Here is a 12,567-nt window from a genome sequence, read left to right as displayed (position 1 = left end):
CGTGTCTGAAACAGCATTTCGAGAAGGGCAGATGCAGGGGCGCTCTGGCCAGACAACCTAGATCAAGGCCTAGTGAGACACCTCACCTCAAAAGAGTGAGGGGCTCTTACAGGGGGAGACGCTCAGCTTCTAGCTTCACACAACCCAGATTTGTACACAGTGCTCACACGCATGCAGCACACACACATGCATACACGTTCTCCCACGCATTCAACACAGATGTATATACACGTATTCACACGCATGCAGCCCACACATGTAATCACATGTATTCAGTGCACACACACACACGCACACTCACATGGCCTCAGTGAGGCAGTAACTGCTGCTAAGTTTCCAGGAGGGTTTCCCCGCCGTGATGGACAGTGGCTGACTGCTGATGGTAAGCCAGTCTGTTTGGAAGGCAGCGCAGGACAAAGATCAGGGTAAATGGAGTCGACCAGGCTCAGCTCCTCACTCCCCACTTTGAGTGTCAGGCGGCGAAATCGCTGTCTTCAGCATGCTTTGCCTCAGCTGTGAGGCGACTCGAGAAGAGCTCAACTAGAATCCACAGAGGCGAGCACGCTGGGATGAAGGGCTGCCTGTTGACCCCAGAACACAGTGCCTCTGCCCCCCGCCCCCGGTTTAGTTTTACACTTCTCAGTGATTATATTTTAGTAACAGTTGAGATGATTAGTCCTACAGTTCTAGGATGGTCAGCGGAGCTGGTGAGGAAGCAGAGACCTGGTTGAGGAGTTAACACAGTTCTTCCTGTCACCCCGGAACACAGTTGCTTGTGTGGGTCCCCTGTGCCGCTAATGGTTTGGGGTCTCTGCTCCCTTTCCCACAGAGGGGGTGTAGGCAGATGCCCTGCTGATGTCCCCAAGTGGCTGAGCAATAGGAGAGCCAGAAACAAGCTCCTCCTCTCCTCACAGGGAAGAATGAGAAATGGTTTTGATCACGTTTTCCATTTGTCCAGCCCCTCATCTTCAGAGCCAGACCAGAGTGTTCTCTGGGCTCAGCCTCTAGGCGCAGAGCTGGGCCGAGGTGCCTGTGTCCTCCTCCTCATTTGGAGGTGCAGACGTGGGGACAGCTGCTTACAAGTCATTGATTGTCCTTCCTCAGCTGCATTCTGTGGCTCTGCGTCTGTTCCCAGGTGCTGTGGGCTGCAGAACACTGGGCACGTGTGCCCTGCCATCTGCCTCCCTTGGCAGGGTATCACTGCAGGGCTTCAAGCTGTGAGTGTCTGTAAGATGGCTGCCACACGACCACTGGCAGCCTTCCTCTTTCTTCTCTTTCTTTCTTCCTTCCTTTCTTTCTTTCTTTCTTTCTTTCTTTCTTTCTTTCTTTCTTTCTTTCTTTCTTTCTTTCTTTCTTTCTTTTTCTTTCTTTCTTCCTTCCTTCCTTCCTCTTTCTTTTTCTCTTTTTTTTTTCATGTGTCTGAATCTTCCTTTTCATAGTTCAGTAAGATGACAGTGAATTAGCACATATTCTGAAAATCATCTCTTGATGGGTACCATTAAACAGCAAACGTAAATAACTGAACGTGGAGACTGGAAATGTGCTTCACTTGTCACAAAGATGGACATCTGAGCTGCGTAGAGAGTTCCCTAGCCTGTGAGTCCTGGCTTAGGACTGGAGTTAGTGGATCCTGTGGGCCACTGTAGTGCTCATGGCAACTGTCCACCTTGGGGTTAGTGGGCCACACTGCTGTGTCTGTGCTGACGCTTCCTGAGACAGAACTCATGGATGAAATGATTTCTTGATGGATCCAGAATCAAATCACCTCTGGGAGGCAGACGTAGGAGGTGGGTTCTTGGGGCTGTGTCACCCCTGGCTCTAGCAGGCCTGAGCATGGCAAACAGCAGCAACAGGCTTTGCCCTTAGTCTTCTTCCCCTTGCCACACCATAGACTATTCCTAAAGCTAGCCACCAAGATCTGTGCCCTGAAGCTCCCCCTGAAGCTGACCACCAACGTCCAGCTATCAAAGCACAAAGTCTTCCAATCACAAGCCCCCCCCCCCTTTTTGGCTGCCCTAATTAACTTTCCAAATAAAAATTAACCAACCATCTTAACACAGAATTTCCCCTTTTGCCTTTATAAACTGCCATTTACCTATGGGTCATGTCTGTGTCCTCTCTATCCAGAGGCAGTCCTTTGTCCCTCTGGGGCAAATATTCCCCCTCCCTTGTTCCTTTCCCTTCTTTCTCTGTCTAACTCTTATTCCCTGCCCTCCATCCCTCTGAGGGAAATAAATCTCCTTTGTGCTGAGAACTTGGTCTTGGTGTCCTGTGCCCACTCCCGTCCTTTCACGTCATTTCCTGTGTGTTTCTCCTTTTTGTTCTGTGTCTTTTAAGTGAAGCAACTTCTCTGTGACACACTCAATGTTCTGTTCAAGGGCATGGGGACTGTGGCTGAGCCACATTCTTCTTCCCTCGAGTTGTGTCTGTTAACACAGTTTGGTTGGTGTGACAGTGAAACAACGTACTCACACATGAAGAGTAACTAAGAGGGAGGAATCGTTTCTGTACGGTTTCTGCTTTGCCAAGGTTTTATTAATCACCGTTTCTCCCATTACTTCAGCTCTGTGACGTGTACACACTTAGGCTGCAGCCTTGATGCGGACACTGTGACAGGCATAGCTTCTGAACTAAGGCTGCAGCTAGTTTATAAGAATTGCTCATGCTGGGCTTTGAACATGTCAATCAAAATGGTTCTAGGAGTTACCAGTTTACCAAATGGTTTCTACACGTTCTGACCCCCATTTTCCTAATATTGGCATCAAATTAGCCTTTCCTTGGAATGTCTAAGTGTACCCCAGGTAACTCATTTAAAATGGGACATGGGACAGGAAGCAAGCCTGGCTTTCCCTCCTGGGACAGGCTGAGAGACTAATGTCTCTGCAGGAGACCTCGGCTTGGGGACTGCCTGGATACTGCTCCCCTCTGTGGAAGAGGAGCTGCGGATGCTCCCTGACACTCTGCTGTTTTTAAACCATGAAATGTCTTTCACCAGCGTGGTGGTCAGCACGGGCAGCCAGCACAGCCGTGGTGGGGAGCAGACAGGGGTGAAGCAGAGATGGAAAACTCTGGAAATTGATGTGTCACGTTGGGGGCTGAAAGAAAATGGTAAGATTAGTGCAGAGACAGAAGGGATCTATCACAAAGACGAGGCAGAAAATACCCCACCAGAATGGGTAACCACTGCATTTTCCAGTGCCTTCAATAAGGTTTCACAGTGAGGAAGATTGAACATTTTCTCTCTGAGCTGTAGTTTTCCGATAACTCATTTATGAAAACTAAGCCAGGACACTGTGGTTGTTGCTGATGAAAGAACCAGAGTCGTGACAACACGACCAAGGTCTCAGCACAAGGGAGATGTATTTGCCCCAGTGGGACAAAGGGCAGCGAATAAGAGACAAGGACAGGAGACAGAGGATAAGGGAGAAGGGGAAGAGAAAAAGGGAGAGGGAGGAGGGTATTTGTCCTGGAGGACAAAGGACAGACTGCTTCTGGATGGAAAGGAAACAGATGTGGTGCGTAGGAAAACGGCGGTTTCTAAAGGTAAAATGGGAAACCGTGTTAGGATGGGGTGTTTACTTTTGATCGGGTGTGTTAATTAGGGCAGCCAGAAGGGAATTCTGATAGCTGGACCTTGGTGGTCAGCCTTGGGGGAGAAAGTGGCCAGATAAGGGAACAGAGCCTTGGTGGCCAGCCTTAGGAGTGTAATCTGTCTTTTAGCAAGGGGTGGGGTGGGCAGGGAAAGGCAAAGCCTGTTGGCGCCATGTTTGCCACGCTCAGGTCTGCCCGAGCGCTTCAGCTGTCCATGTCTGAAGACGGGTCCTTGGCGGCTGTAGGGACAGCTACATCGGTTTGGATGTGTGGAGGAGTAAGGATGGAGGCTCCAGCTCGGGTCACACTGGCCTGACCCTGGTCCTCACTAGGAGTGCTTAGTGCAGAGTACAGGAGGACACGCTGACACCGCTGCTGCTGATTGCGGGTTAACAGCCACGTCAGTGGGACCGGGCCCAAGCGACAGCATCCCCCACTGGCAAGGCCTGAGGCCAGAGTCGGTGGTGTGCACCTGGAGACCTGTTCTACCCAGCTCTGAATGCTCTGTACGAAAATCCCCACTGTGTCCCAGAGGGTCAGCAAGCTCCTGACGGGTGAGTGGTCAGATGCGAAAAGTCCCAAAGCCTTCCCGGTGCTCCCGAGCCAGTGGCAAGTTCTGTTTCTGCAGTGTTCTGTGGCATGGCCGCCTATACAGCCCTCTGTCCTTACCAACCTCACAGCGCCCGCATCAGGCTCGATACTCGATAAGTCAACACAGAAGAGCTGCGCTAATGTGGGAATCAGGGACAGGAGCTTCGTTCAGTGTGGCCTCATGGGGAGGGCGCAGAGATCCAGCACCCTCCCTCGGAGTCCTTCAGAATCTTGAAGCGAGATCACAGGTTAGGTCAGGGCCGGGACACGGCTGTCTAAGCAGATGTGGTCGGGAAGTTGCCCCAGACCCAGCCTTCTAGGGCTCCAGCCCCATCCTCTAAACCGGTCCCTGGAGTCTCCGAGTTGTTAGAGCTCTGTGAAATCTCTCTCCCAGCCCCACCCCCTCTGCTGATGCCCTTTCCCTCCCAGCACGAGATTCCCAAGAAGTTCCCGTCTCTCTGGGGTCCATTGCTTTGGCAGTCTGGTGGTCACACTGAGGGGCTGGTGTCTCTCCAGACTGTCTGCACTTCTTCCAGATCTCGGTCCTGCTTAAGAGCCCCCCCCCCCCCACCAGGGACTGCACATGCTCTCACGGAGAAATCCCATTAGCCAGCACCCAGGGGGAGAATAATCATCAACCCATTGACTTGGCAACACTGGAGGCCAGCTCCGAATCTTTGCAGTATTTTGTGATACTAAGACTCTCAGGAGCTGACTCCTTTTGGGGGAGAATGCTTCTTCTAGGGGCTGGGGAGATGGCTCCCTGGGTTATGCGCAGACTACTTTTTCAGTTCCAAGTCTGGTTCCCAGCACCCAAGTCAGTCTGAGGTTCAGAGAATCTGACCTCTCTTCTGGCTTCTGAGGACACGCCTGCTCTCATGTGCACATAATTTCCCCCACCTAGAACTAAAGATAAGAATAAATCTAGAATTTGTCGCTCCAAGTCTCCCTTCTAAATGTGGTGCTGTTCTACATCCAGACAGAGCAGGGCAGTGAGATGGAGAATCTTAGAGCCCAGTGCTGGGGACACTGGCATTAGACTGAGGTTCCTGCCTGTTTGCTACCTACTGTCTTAGTGACTTCAGTGACAAGCTCAGTGCTGGCGGCCCCTTTGCCACACACTGGAGACAAAGGTGGTCTTGCCCACCTGCGGCCTCAGGTGAGATAATGAGAGGCTGGAACTCCACACATGCACAGGGCACTGGGTCTCCCGGGACCACTCGTGGACAGCAGTAAGAAACAAAGCAGCCACCGGTCTACCTCTGAACGGACAATGCATCCAGGAGCTGTCATTTGCTAACAGAAATGAAGGCGGCAGGTGGGGGCTGCGGAAAGACATGGGCCACACCTTTTGGAGGAGTCACTTCAAACAGCAGAAAACTGCCAGGCCTGGCTCCTTTTCTGTTGCTGTGATTAGAATCCGTGACCAGGACAATTACAAAATAAGTGTTTATTTGGGCTCACAGTTTCAGGAGGGTTAGTGTGTGTGTCCTCATGGTAAGAAGCATGGCGGCAGGCAGGCAGGCAGGCAGGCATGGGAGCCAGAGCTGACAACCCACATCATGAGCCACAACTATGAGGCAGAAAGAGCTAGGCTCAAAGCTGGTGACACAGCGCCTCCTCTGCTATCTGTGGACCAAGCTCCAAGCATGGGGCCTGTGGGGACCATTCTCATGCACACCACTGCATTGTCTTGGCTGGGCTCTCCCTCAGCGGCAGGCACCAAAGCACCAAAGCAAGATGAAGCAGCTCCAACCTCGACTGCTCAAATGACGCCAAGGCAACTGGCTCAGAAGACGCACTCCCTCCCTTCCCCCTAAGGCCATTAGAAATGTCCGCTCTGAGCCCCGAGGTAGCTTCACCCAGCTCACTTGCTGCTCACACGGAAGAGACTGTGCTGGTTTACATGCAAAGCCCTGACTGACGTCAGGGGCAGATTACTTGCCTACAGACAGAGATGAAATGAAGATTGGGGCAGGTCATTTCCCATTCTCAGAAAGTTTATTATTTAACAAGAAGATGAAAGCCTGATGAATTCAGAAGTGACAGAAATGTCTGTCAGAGAATTGGAGAGCGCAGAGAGGTGGCCAGGCCTTGTGCACGTTAGTTTCACTCAGGAGGCAGAGGCATGCGGATCCTCATGATCGGAGGCCAGAGTATTCCACACATCGAGTTCCAGGCCAGCCAAAGCCATGTCACCAGACCCTGTCTCTTAAACAATAAAATAAAGAAGAAAGGAAAAAAGAACAATCCATGTCCTGTGGTAGTCCAAACACCTTATCACAAATGGAGACTGAGGCAGGAGGATTAATTTAAGTTTGAGGCCAGCTTTGGCTATAAAGTGAGACTCTGCAAATATTTATTGTAATTATTTGTGGTAATATTTTGATTTAGAGAAAGCAAGTCTATAATAACTACTTACTTTCATAAGTTGAGTCATTTCCTCTTTCCTTCTGACTTTGATTTCTTTTTCTTGGTCCCTAAGAATAAAAAGGGAAGGAGTTCAGGTCCACGTTCCAAGTGTTCCAAGTGTCGGCTTTTCGCAGAAAAAAACGTTTTTGTCTTGGATTTGAAGAAATGTGTGATTTGGAGGCAGTGTTTAATGGAGACTTGAAGCAAGTAGCTAAGAAACTACGTGAGAAAAATAGTTTTCGGTTGTTGTGAAGTCCACATTTTCAGTGAATAACTTAAAAGGAGACATAGTCAAAATACAGCCAGAACCAAGGAGAGAATGAAAGCCGGGAAGGCACGGGTATGCGCACTCTTCAGCACTGCAGCTGGGCTGCGCACACCGAGCGCCATGTCCACGAGTGAGCGCACTGTCACTGAGCTGCACTGATTCCTACACTCACACCTGCCACAGTGTGACAGTGACGGGGAGGGTGTGGGAGAGATGGCTGCACTTGCGTGGAACTCAAGGTCCTATTGCACACACATAACGTTTACATGCGAGCCAGTGCGCCAACACGAGAGTGGGAACTCGGCGAAGCCGCGTACAAACGACGCCTGTGTCAGAGATGAGAGCACTCACTAAGCCCACGAAGTGAAAACAGGAAAGCAGAGCACTCTACATGCTGGATGCTGAGCCGCCCGCCCCTGCCTTCACTTCAGCACGCGCAGGCCGAGATGAGACCCTGGAGACAGCGGTTTAAGGCTGACTCCCACACACGCCCAGTGGACACTACACCCCCTGCTGGAGCTACACGGCAAAAGCCTCAGAAAACCAACCCCAACCAAGCAAACCCTTCCAGGACGGTGTGAGCCCGTCTAGAAAGAGTAGAAGCCCAGCCAGGCCTGGCGGGTTCGCAGTTACCGGGCTCTGCCAGCGTTTGGTGACCCCAGGTCTCGGCTGTAGGGTGACAGGGAGAGAGGCCCACAGTTGTGCCGGCCCGTGCTCAGGTGTGATCTCCCCAGCCGTGGACGGTCCCGAGGCCAGCAGATCAGGGTTCTATTTGGCAGAACTCGACAGAACCTTTTTGAGGTCCACGGGGCTGTGTCATGACGAGGGGGTGCCACAAGCAGAGCACACACAGAGGCTCAGACCTGGAGGAACACTGCTAAGGCGTGACGTGGGCCTTGGACGTGTTTCATGAATGTCCTTGCAGTTTGGCTCATCCAAGCACCCCAAGAAACGCAGGCAGGCAGCTCCACAGCCTTTGATGGGACCCCCACCCCGCATTTGGTGATGGAGTCTGGGGGTATGACACAATGTCTTTGCTAAAGGACACCGGGATGTTCTGAATTCCCAAAATTGTACAGTTGTGTGAGGAAATGGATCACTGATGGCATAGTTCTCCATAAGCGGGGTCACACTCGTCAGGAGAGAGTGGTTGCTAGCTCGAGTGTGGCGTAGCAGTGCTTTGAGGTGAAAGGTCATTTTATTAGGATTCTGGGAGCCAGCAGGACGTGCTGTGATAAGGGTTGATGAGGGACGTGGACACACGGGCGCTGCTGCTCGCTGTGTGCAGTGCTGCTCACGTCAGCTCCTGTCCCCTGACAGGAGTCATGCTCCTGTCCCACAGGAGATGCTGCCCCTTCCCGTACGAGTCATGGGTCATGCTGTATCACGTGCCCACATGGTCACATCTGTCCTCACCCACGTATGTGCCGGTGGAGGCCAGAGGCTGCCCTCAGTTGTCTTTGCAATGTCTTTCCCCCCTCATCTTTTGAGCCAAGGTCTCTGAGTGATCCTGGATCACTAGACTGCTCAGCTAGCCAGCCCTGGGGAATGAGGGCTATAGGCTTGTGCCACCGTACCTGCCTTGTCACAGGGGTGCCAGGGATCTGCGTTCAGGGCCTCGCGCTCACACAGCAAGCACTTCACTCTGAGCCGAGCACCCCCAGACACATTCACCCAGACGCACACCTGAGCAGTGTGCTGGCATCCAGGGGACAGTGACTGCAGGCCTTGCCAGGCCCCAGCAAACTGCACAAGTCAGGCGACAGGGAACGGAGAGATGCTGACCTGGACATTTCTACCCCTTCTACTTCTCAAGGGAAATTTCTGTCAACTCTGCACTGGAAGCGATTTCCTATGGGAAAATACCTGGACCCAAGACACACATGCCGGATCTGAGCTGTAAGGATCTGGGCTGTGAGGAGCCACGGCCCAGAGTCCGGGGTGAGCAATGGCTCCTGGGTGTGAGCTTGGAGTAAAGGCCTTACACCGGTGAGACGTTAACAACAGGCCTCTGAGGCAGGAGAACTGTAGGAGCTCACAGACAGCCTAGGACCCACAGAGGATTTCAGGGCACCCTGGGATACAGAGACAGTTCCTCAAAAATAAACACACGTGCCCCAAACAAACCGACCACATGCTGGCTGCACGGCCCTTTGGACTGACTGGCTCAGCAACAGAAAGTCACGGAACTGTGGGGTTGGTTACCCAGGAACTGCAGCTGAGAGTGAACACCCCACACTTGTTCTGAGAGCCTTCCTTACAGCTTGGAGGAGGATCCCCCAAAGCGTCGTCACTGAAGCCGACTCCCCAACACAAACAGTACTCAGAGGTGAGGATTGGAGGAAGTGAGTGGATTGAGAGGAATTCAATCTATGTGCACCTGTGGGAGGTGGGGGCTGGGTGGAGGACGGAGGACAGAGGGTGGAGGGTAGAGGATAGAGGACTGAGGATGGAGGAGGGAGGAGGGAGGATGGAGGATGGTGGAGAGAGGATGAAGGATGGAGGATGGAGGGTGGTGGAGAGAGGATGGAGGATGGAGGATGGAGGAGGGAGGAGGGAGGATGGAGAGCCTTTGTGGTCACATCTCTCCGTCCCCCTCTCCCCCTGACGGCTTTTTGCTTTCTGCTTGCCATGAGGTGAACGGTTTTCTCACACCATCCCTTCATCATGGTAAAAGGCGGGAAAACCATACAGGCCTACCTAGCCCATGAACCAAAATAATTACCCCCTTTGAACTATTTCTCTCAGGTATTTGTCACAGAGGAAAAAGCTGACCCAGTCTGGCATTTGGGCCTGATGTTTTTGATACTTAGCACACAAGCAACAGCCCCGTCTCCCAGTAATGGCGAGCTTTTGGCTTACCTGGGGCTGCTTCCTTCTTTGCTGCCTGAGGCTTGGGCTGTGCACCCCACCTGCTCACCAAAGTGTCCTGTGAGTTGATCAGAGAGCAGTAGGGGTGTGGGGGGGTGGACGGACTGTTACACCAAGGGCTCCGGGTGGGAAAAATGCTTGGCGGGATTTCCAGTTCTCTGTAACAAGAGGAAGACTATCTTGAACTCTAAAGCAATTTTCTACAGTAGCATTAGCACTGGAGGTGAGTTAAAGGGAGCGCCTATTTAAAAAGGCAAAAGGCGCTGCAGAGCTGGCTCCTCTGTTACCAGCACTGGCTGCTCTTCCTGAGGACCTGGCTTCAGTGTCCAGTGCCCACACGGGGGCTTTGAAGCACCGGATGTCCTCCTTAGCCTCTGTTGGCATTGCACATGGTATGCAGACGAGGCCACCATACACATAAATATAAATCATATTAATATTTCTAAAAAGGAGTATATATTTTCTAGACCTTTGAGACAGAGCATTTATTATGTCACAAGCATTTACTTAAAGAGGAACGGAATTCTGCAACTCTGTCAAGGATAGCTAGCTCAAGGATAAAATTCTCAGGCACATGGAGAGAATGTCACCTTTCCACCTCAACAGCAGGCACTGTCAAGAGAAAGCTAGGGGGCCCGGAATCTCATGATCACCCACCAAGGATCTCTCCCTCCACAGCTTGTACATATGTGTGTGCTCACTCTATGGTGCGGACATTTTGTGCTGGAGCCATGACTAATCCATGAACTGCTCCCCAGTCCTTCCCATGTGTTCAGTTACCGATGGGAAAAGGACTCAATGCATAAGCAAAATGAAGCATCCTTTACCTGGAAAGGATGTGGACCTGCTCTAGGCCTGGAGAGAGGTCTTTCTTTGTTGGTTCTTGTTTCTCCTTACTGATGGAAGATGTAGCTGCTGTTGTCCACCCAAACATGTGGCTTTTCAGTGATGGAATCACCGCCGAACATCTCTCAAATTCAATATCCGTCTCCAGCTTCTCCCACGCTTGCTTCCAATGGATAGGCGTGTACCAGGCAATAGCCTAACGGAACAAAGAGGTCTCAGGGTGAAATATTGTTGGACTTGTATGGATTTACTGCTGTCACCTATTGCAATGTTACTGAGTTCTGGTTTCATGTTTTTGTTTGAGATAGGTTCCCACTCTGCAGTCCGGATTGGTCTGGATCTTGCTATGCTGCCCAGGCTATTCTAGAAGTCATGGTGATCCTCCTGTTTCAGCCTCCAGAATGCTGGGATTAAAGGTGTGAACCTTCACACTTTACCAAGAATTTATTTTCAAAATAAATTTTATTGTGTTTTTAAGTTTCCAACATTAATTACAGAATGAATATTTATTTGTATATTTAACTATAAAATATATATATTATATAATACATATATTTATTATATATAGTTGGTATGTTCTTGTGGAATATATACAATTTACCCTTGTTCATTCAAATGCTGATTTCTCTGGTTTCAATCCAGACATTGCATTGCGCTGTTTATTCTAAGCATCACCTATCTCAAGTTTGTGTATGCTGAGCAATGGAGAAAATAGGGTGGGACATCCTGGTCCAGAGGGGAGGAGAAAGAAAGGAGAGGAGTCAGAGAGGAGAGATAGGCAAGAGAAGACTTGGAACCAGGAGAAGAAGTGACCTGGACCTAAGATATGACTAAAAGCAAGTGTAATGTGGAAAATCTGCCTGGGAGGAAGCTCTGTGGGCTTGGAGGCTTAGGATGAAGTAACTATTGCTCGTATTGTGCTCTAGGTTAACTAAATAAAGCCTAGTCTCTGGGTGGTGATTTGGGTATACAGCTGGTTTAGGAATAACCACTTTAACTAAAAGATAAATCAATAGTAAATATTAATATTCAACAACTATATATATATATACACACACATATATATATATATCATATATCTGTGACAAGAGCAAGTGAAATTTACTTTTGAAAAATCCCAGATACAATGCCATTTAAATGCCTTTAGTCCATGTGCCATGTATTAGATCTCTACATTTATTTATGCCATGGGTCTTCATTGGGTATATACCAACAGAGAGAGAGAGTTCTAGACCACAGTCAACTCTGCTGTGACTTTTGAACTAGCCCTCCCCTGAGCTCCCACAGTGCCGGAGGGATCTTCTCTGGATCTGGATTTTAAACGCAAAGCAAAGACACAGTATGTGTTTATGACTCCAACATGACCTACAGGCCCAGTTTTGAACACCCATAGACTCCCAGCATATTAATGATGATGGTGCACCATCTTGTATTCTCAGGGAGCAAGCAGAATGATGGCTACCTACAAAACTGCAGGCACACCCCCCCCTCATGTGACTCTACAGTGTCTGAGGCTGTAAAGGCCATCAGCTATTGTCATAGTACGGACAAGGTGCCTCAAAGTGTGGCCTAAGTCATGCTTCAGGTTTTTATTTGAAGGGAATCCGTAACACCATCTACCCTGTGCTCTATCACAAAACAAATGCCACTGAGAACCAGCCAGGGGAGATGGCTCTGAGACGTCCCCACAAGATACAGATTGTCTTCTGGTAAGTGGTGCAGCGGCAAAGCAGCTCCTGGGCCTAGTGAAACCTGTCTGCTTCATTCAGCCAGCAAACAGGGATGGGAGGTGTTGCAGGACCTTTCTTGCGATCGAAGGGTGAGGACTTGTTCCACTGACATGGAATAATAGGAGTGATATAATAGGAGGATTACCTTTCCTTCCTTCTTCCTTCTTCCTTCCCTCCTTCCTTCCTTCCTTCTTCCTTCCCTCCTTCCTTCCTTCTTCCTTCTTCCTTCCTTCTTCCTTCCTTCTTTCCTTCTTTCCT

General features: G+C 50.3%; 1 protein-coding gene across 2 annotated transcripts in view; it reads right to left on the bottom strand.

Moving 5' to 3' along the window:
* Window positions 1-6,171: 6,171 nt before the first annotated feature.
* Window positions 6,172-12,567, bottom strand: part of Lmntd1 (lamin tail domain containing 1) — a 61,518-nt gene continuing 55,122 nt past the window's right edge. The window contains exons 7-10 of one of the 2 annotated variants that reach the window (XM_055605637.1): window positions 10,561-10,775; window positions 9,725-9,891; window positions 6,605-6,662; window positions 6,172-6,393 (exon numbers count right to left, since the gene is read on the bottom strand). In XM_055605637.1, the coding sequence (XP_055461612.1) occupies window positions 6,619-6,662; window positions 9,725-9,891; window positions 10,561-10,775 (426 nt within the window). In that variant the 3' untranslated portion in view covers window positions 6,172-6,393; window positions 6,605-6,618. The remainder of the gene's footprint in view (window positions 6,394-6,604; window positions 6,663-9,724; window positions 9,892-10,560; window positions 10,776-12,567) is intronic. The other variant, XM_055605638.1, reaches the window with a different exon arrangement.

This window comes from Psammomys obesus, unplaced genomic scaffold, assembly GCF_907164565.1.
Source record: "Psammomys obesus unplaced genomic scaffold, mPsaObe1.curated_primary_1811, whole genome shotgun sequence".
Classification (NCBI taxonomy): Eukaryota; Metazoa; Chordata; class Mammalia; order Rodentia; family Muridae; genus Psammomys; species Psammomys obesus.
This window is presented reverse-complemented; position numbering and strand designations above follow the sequence as displayed.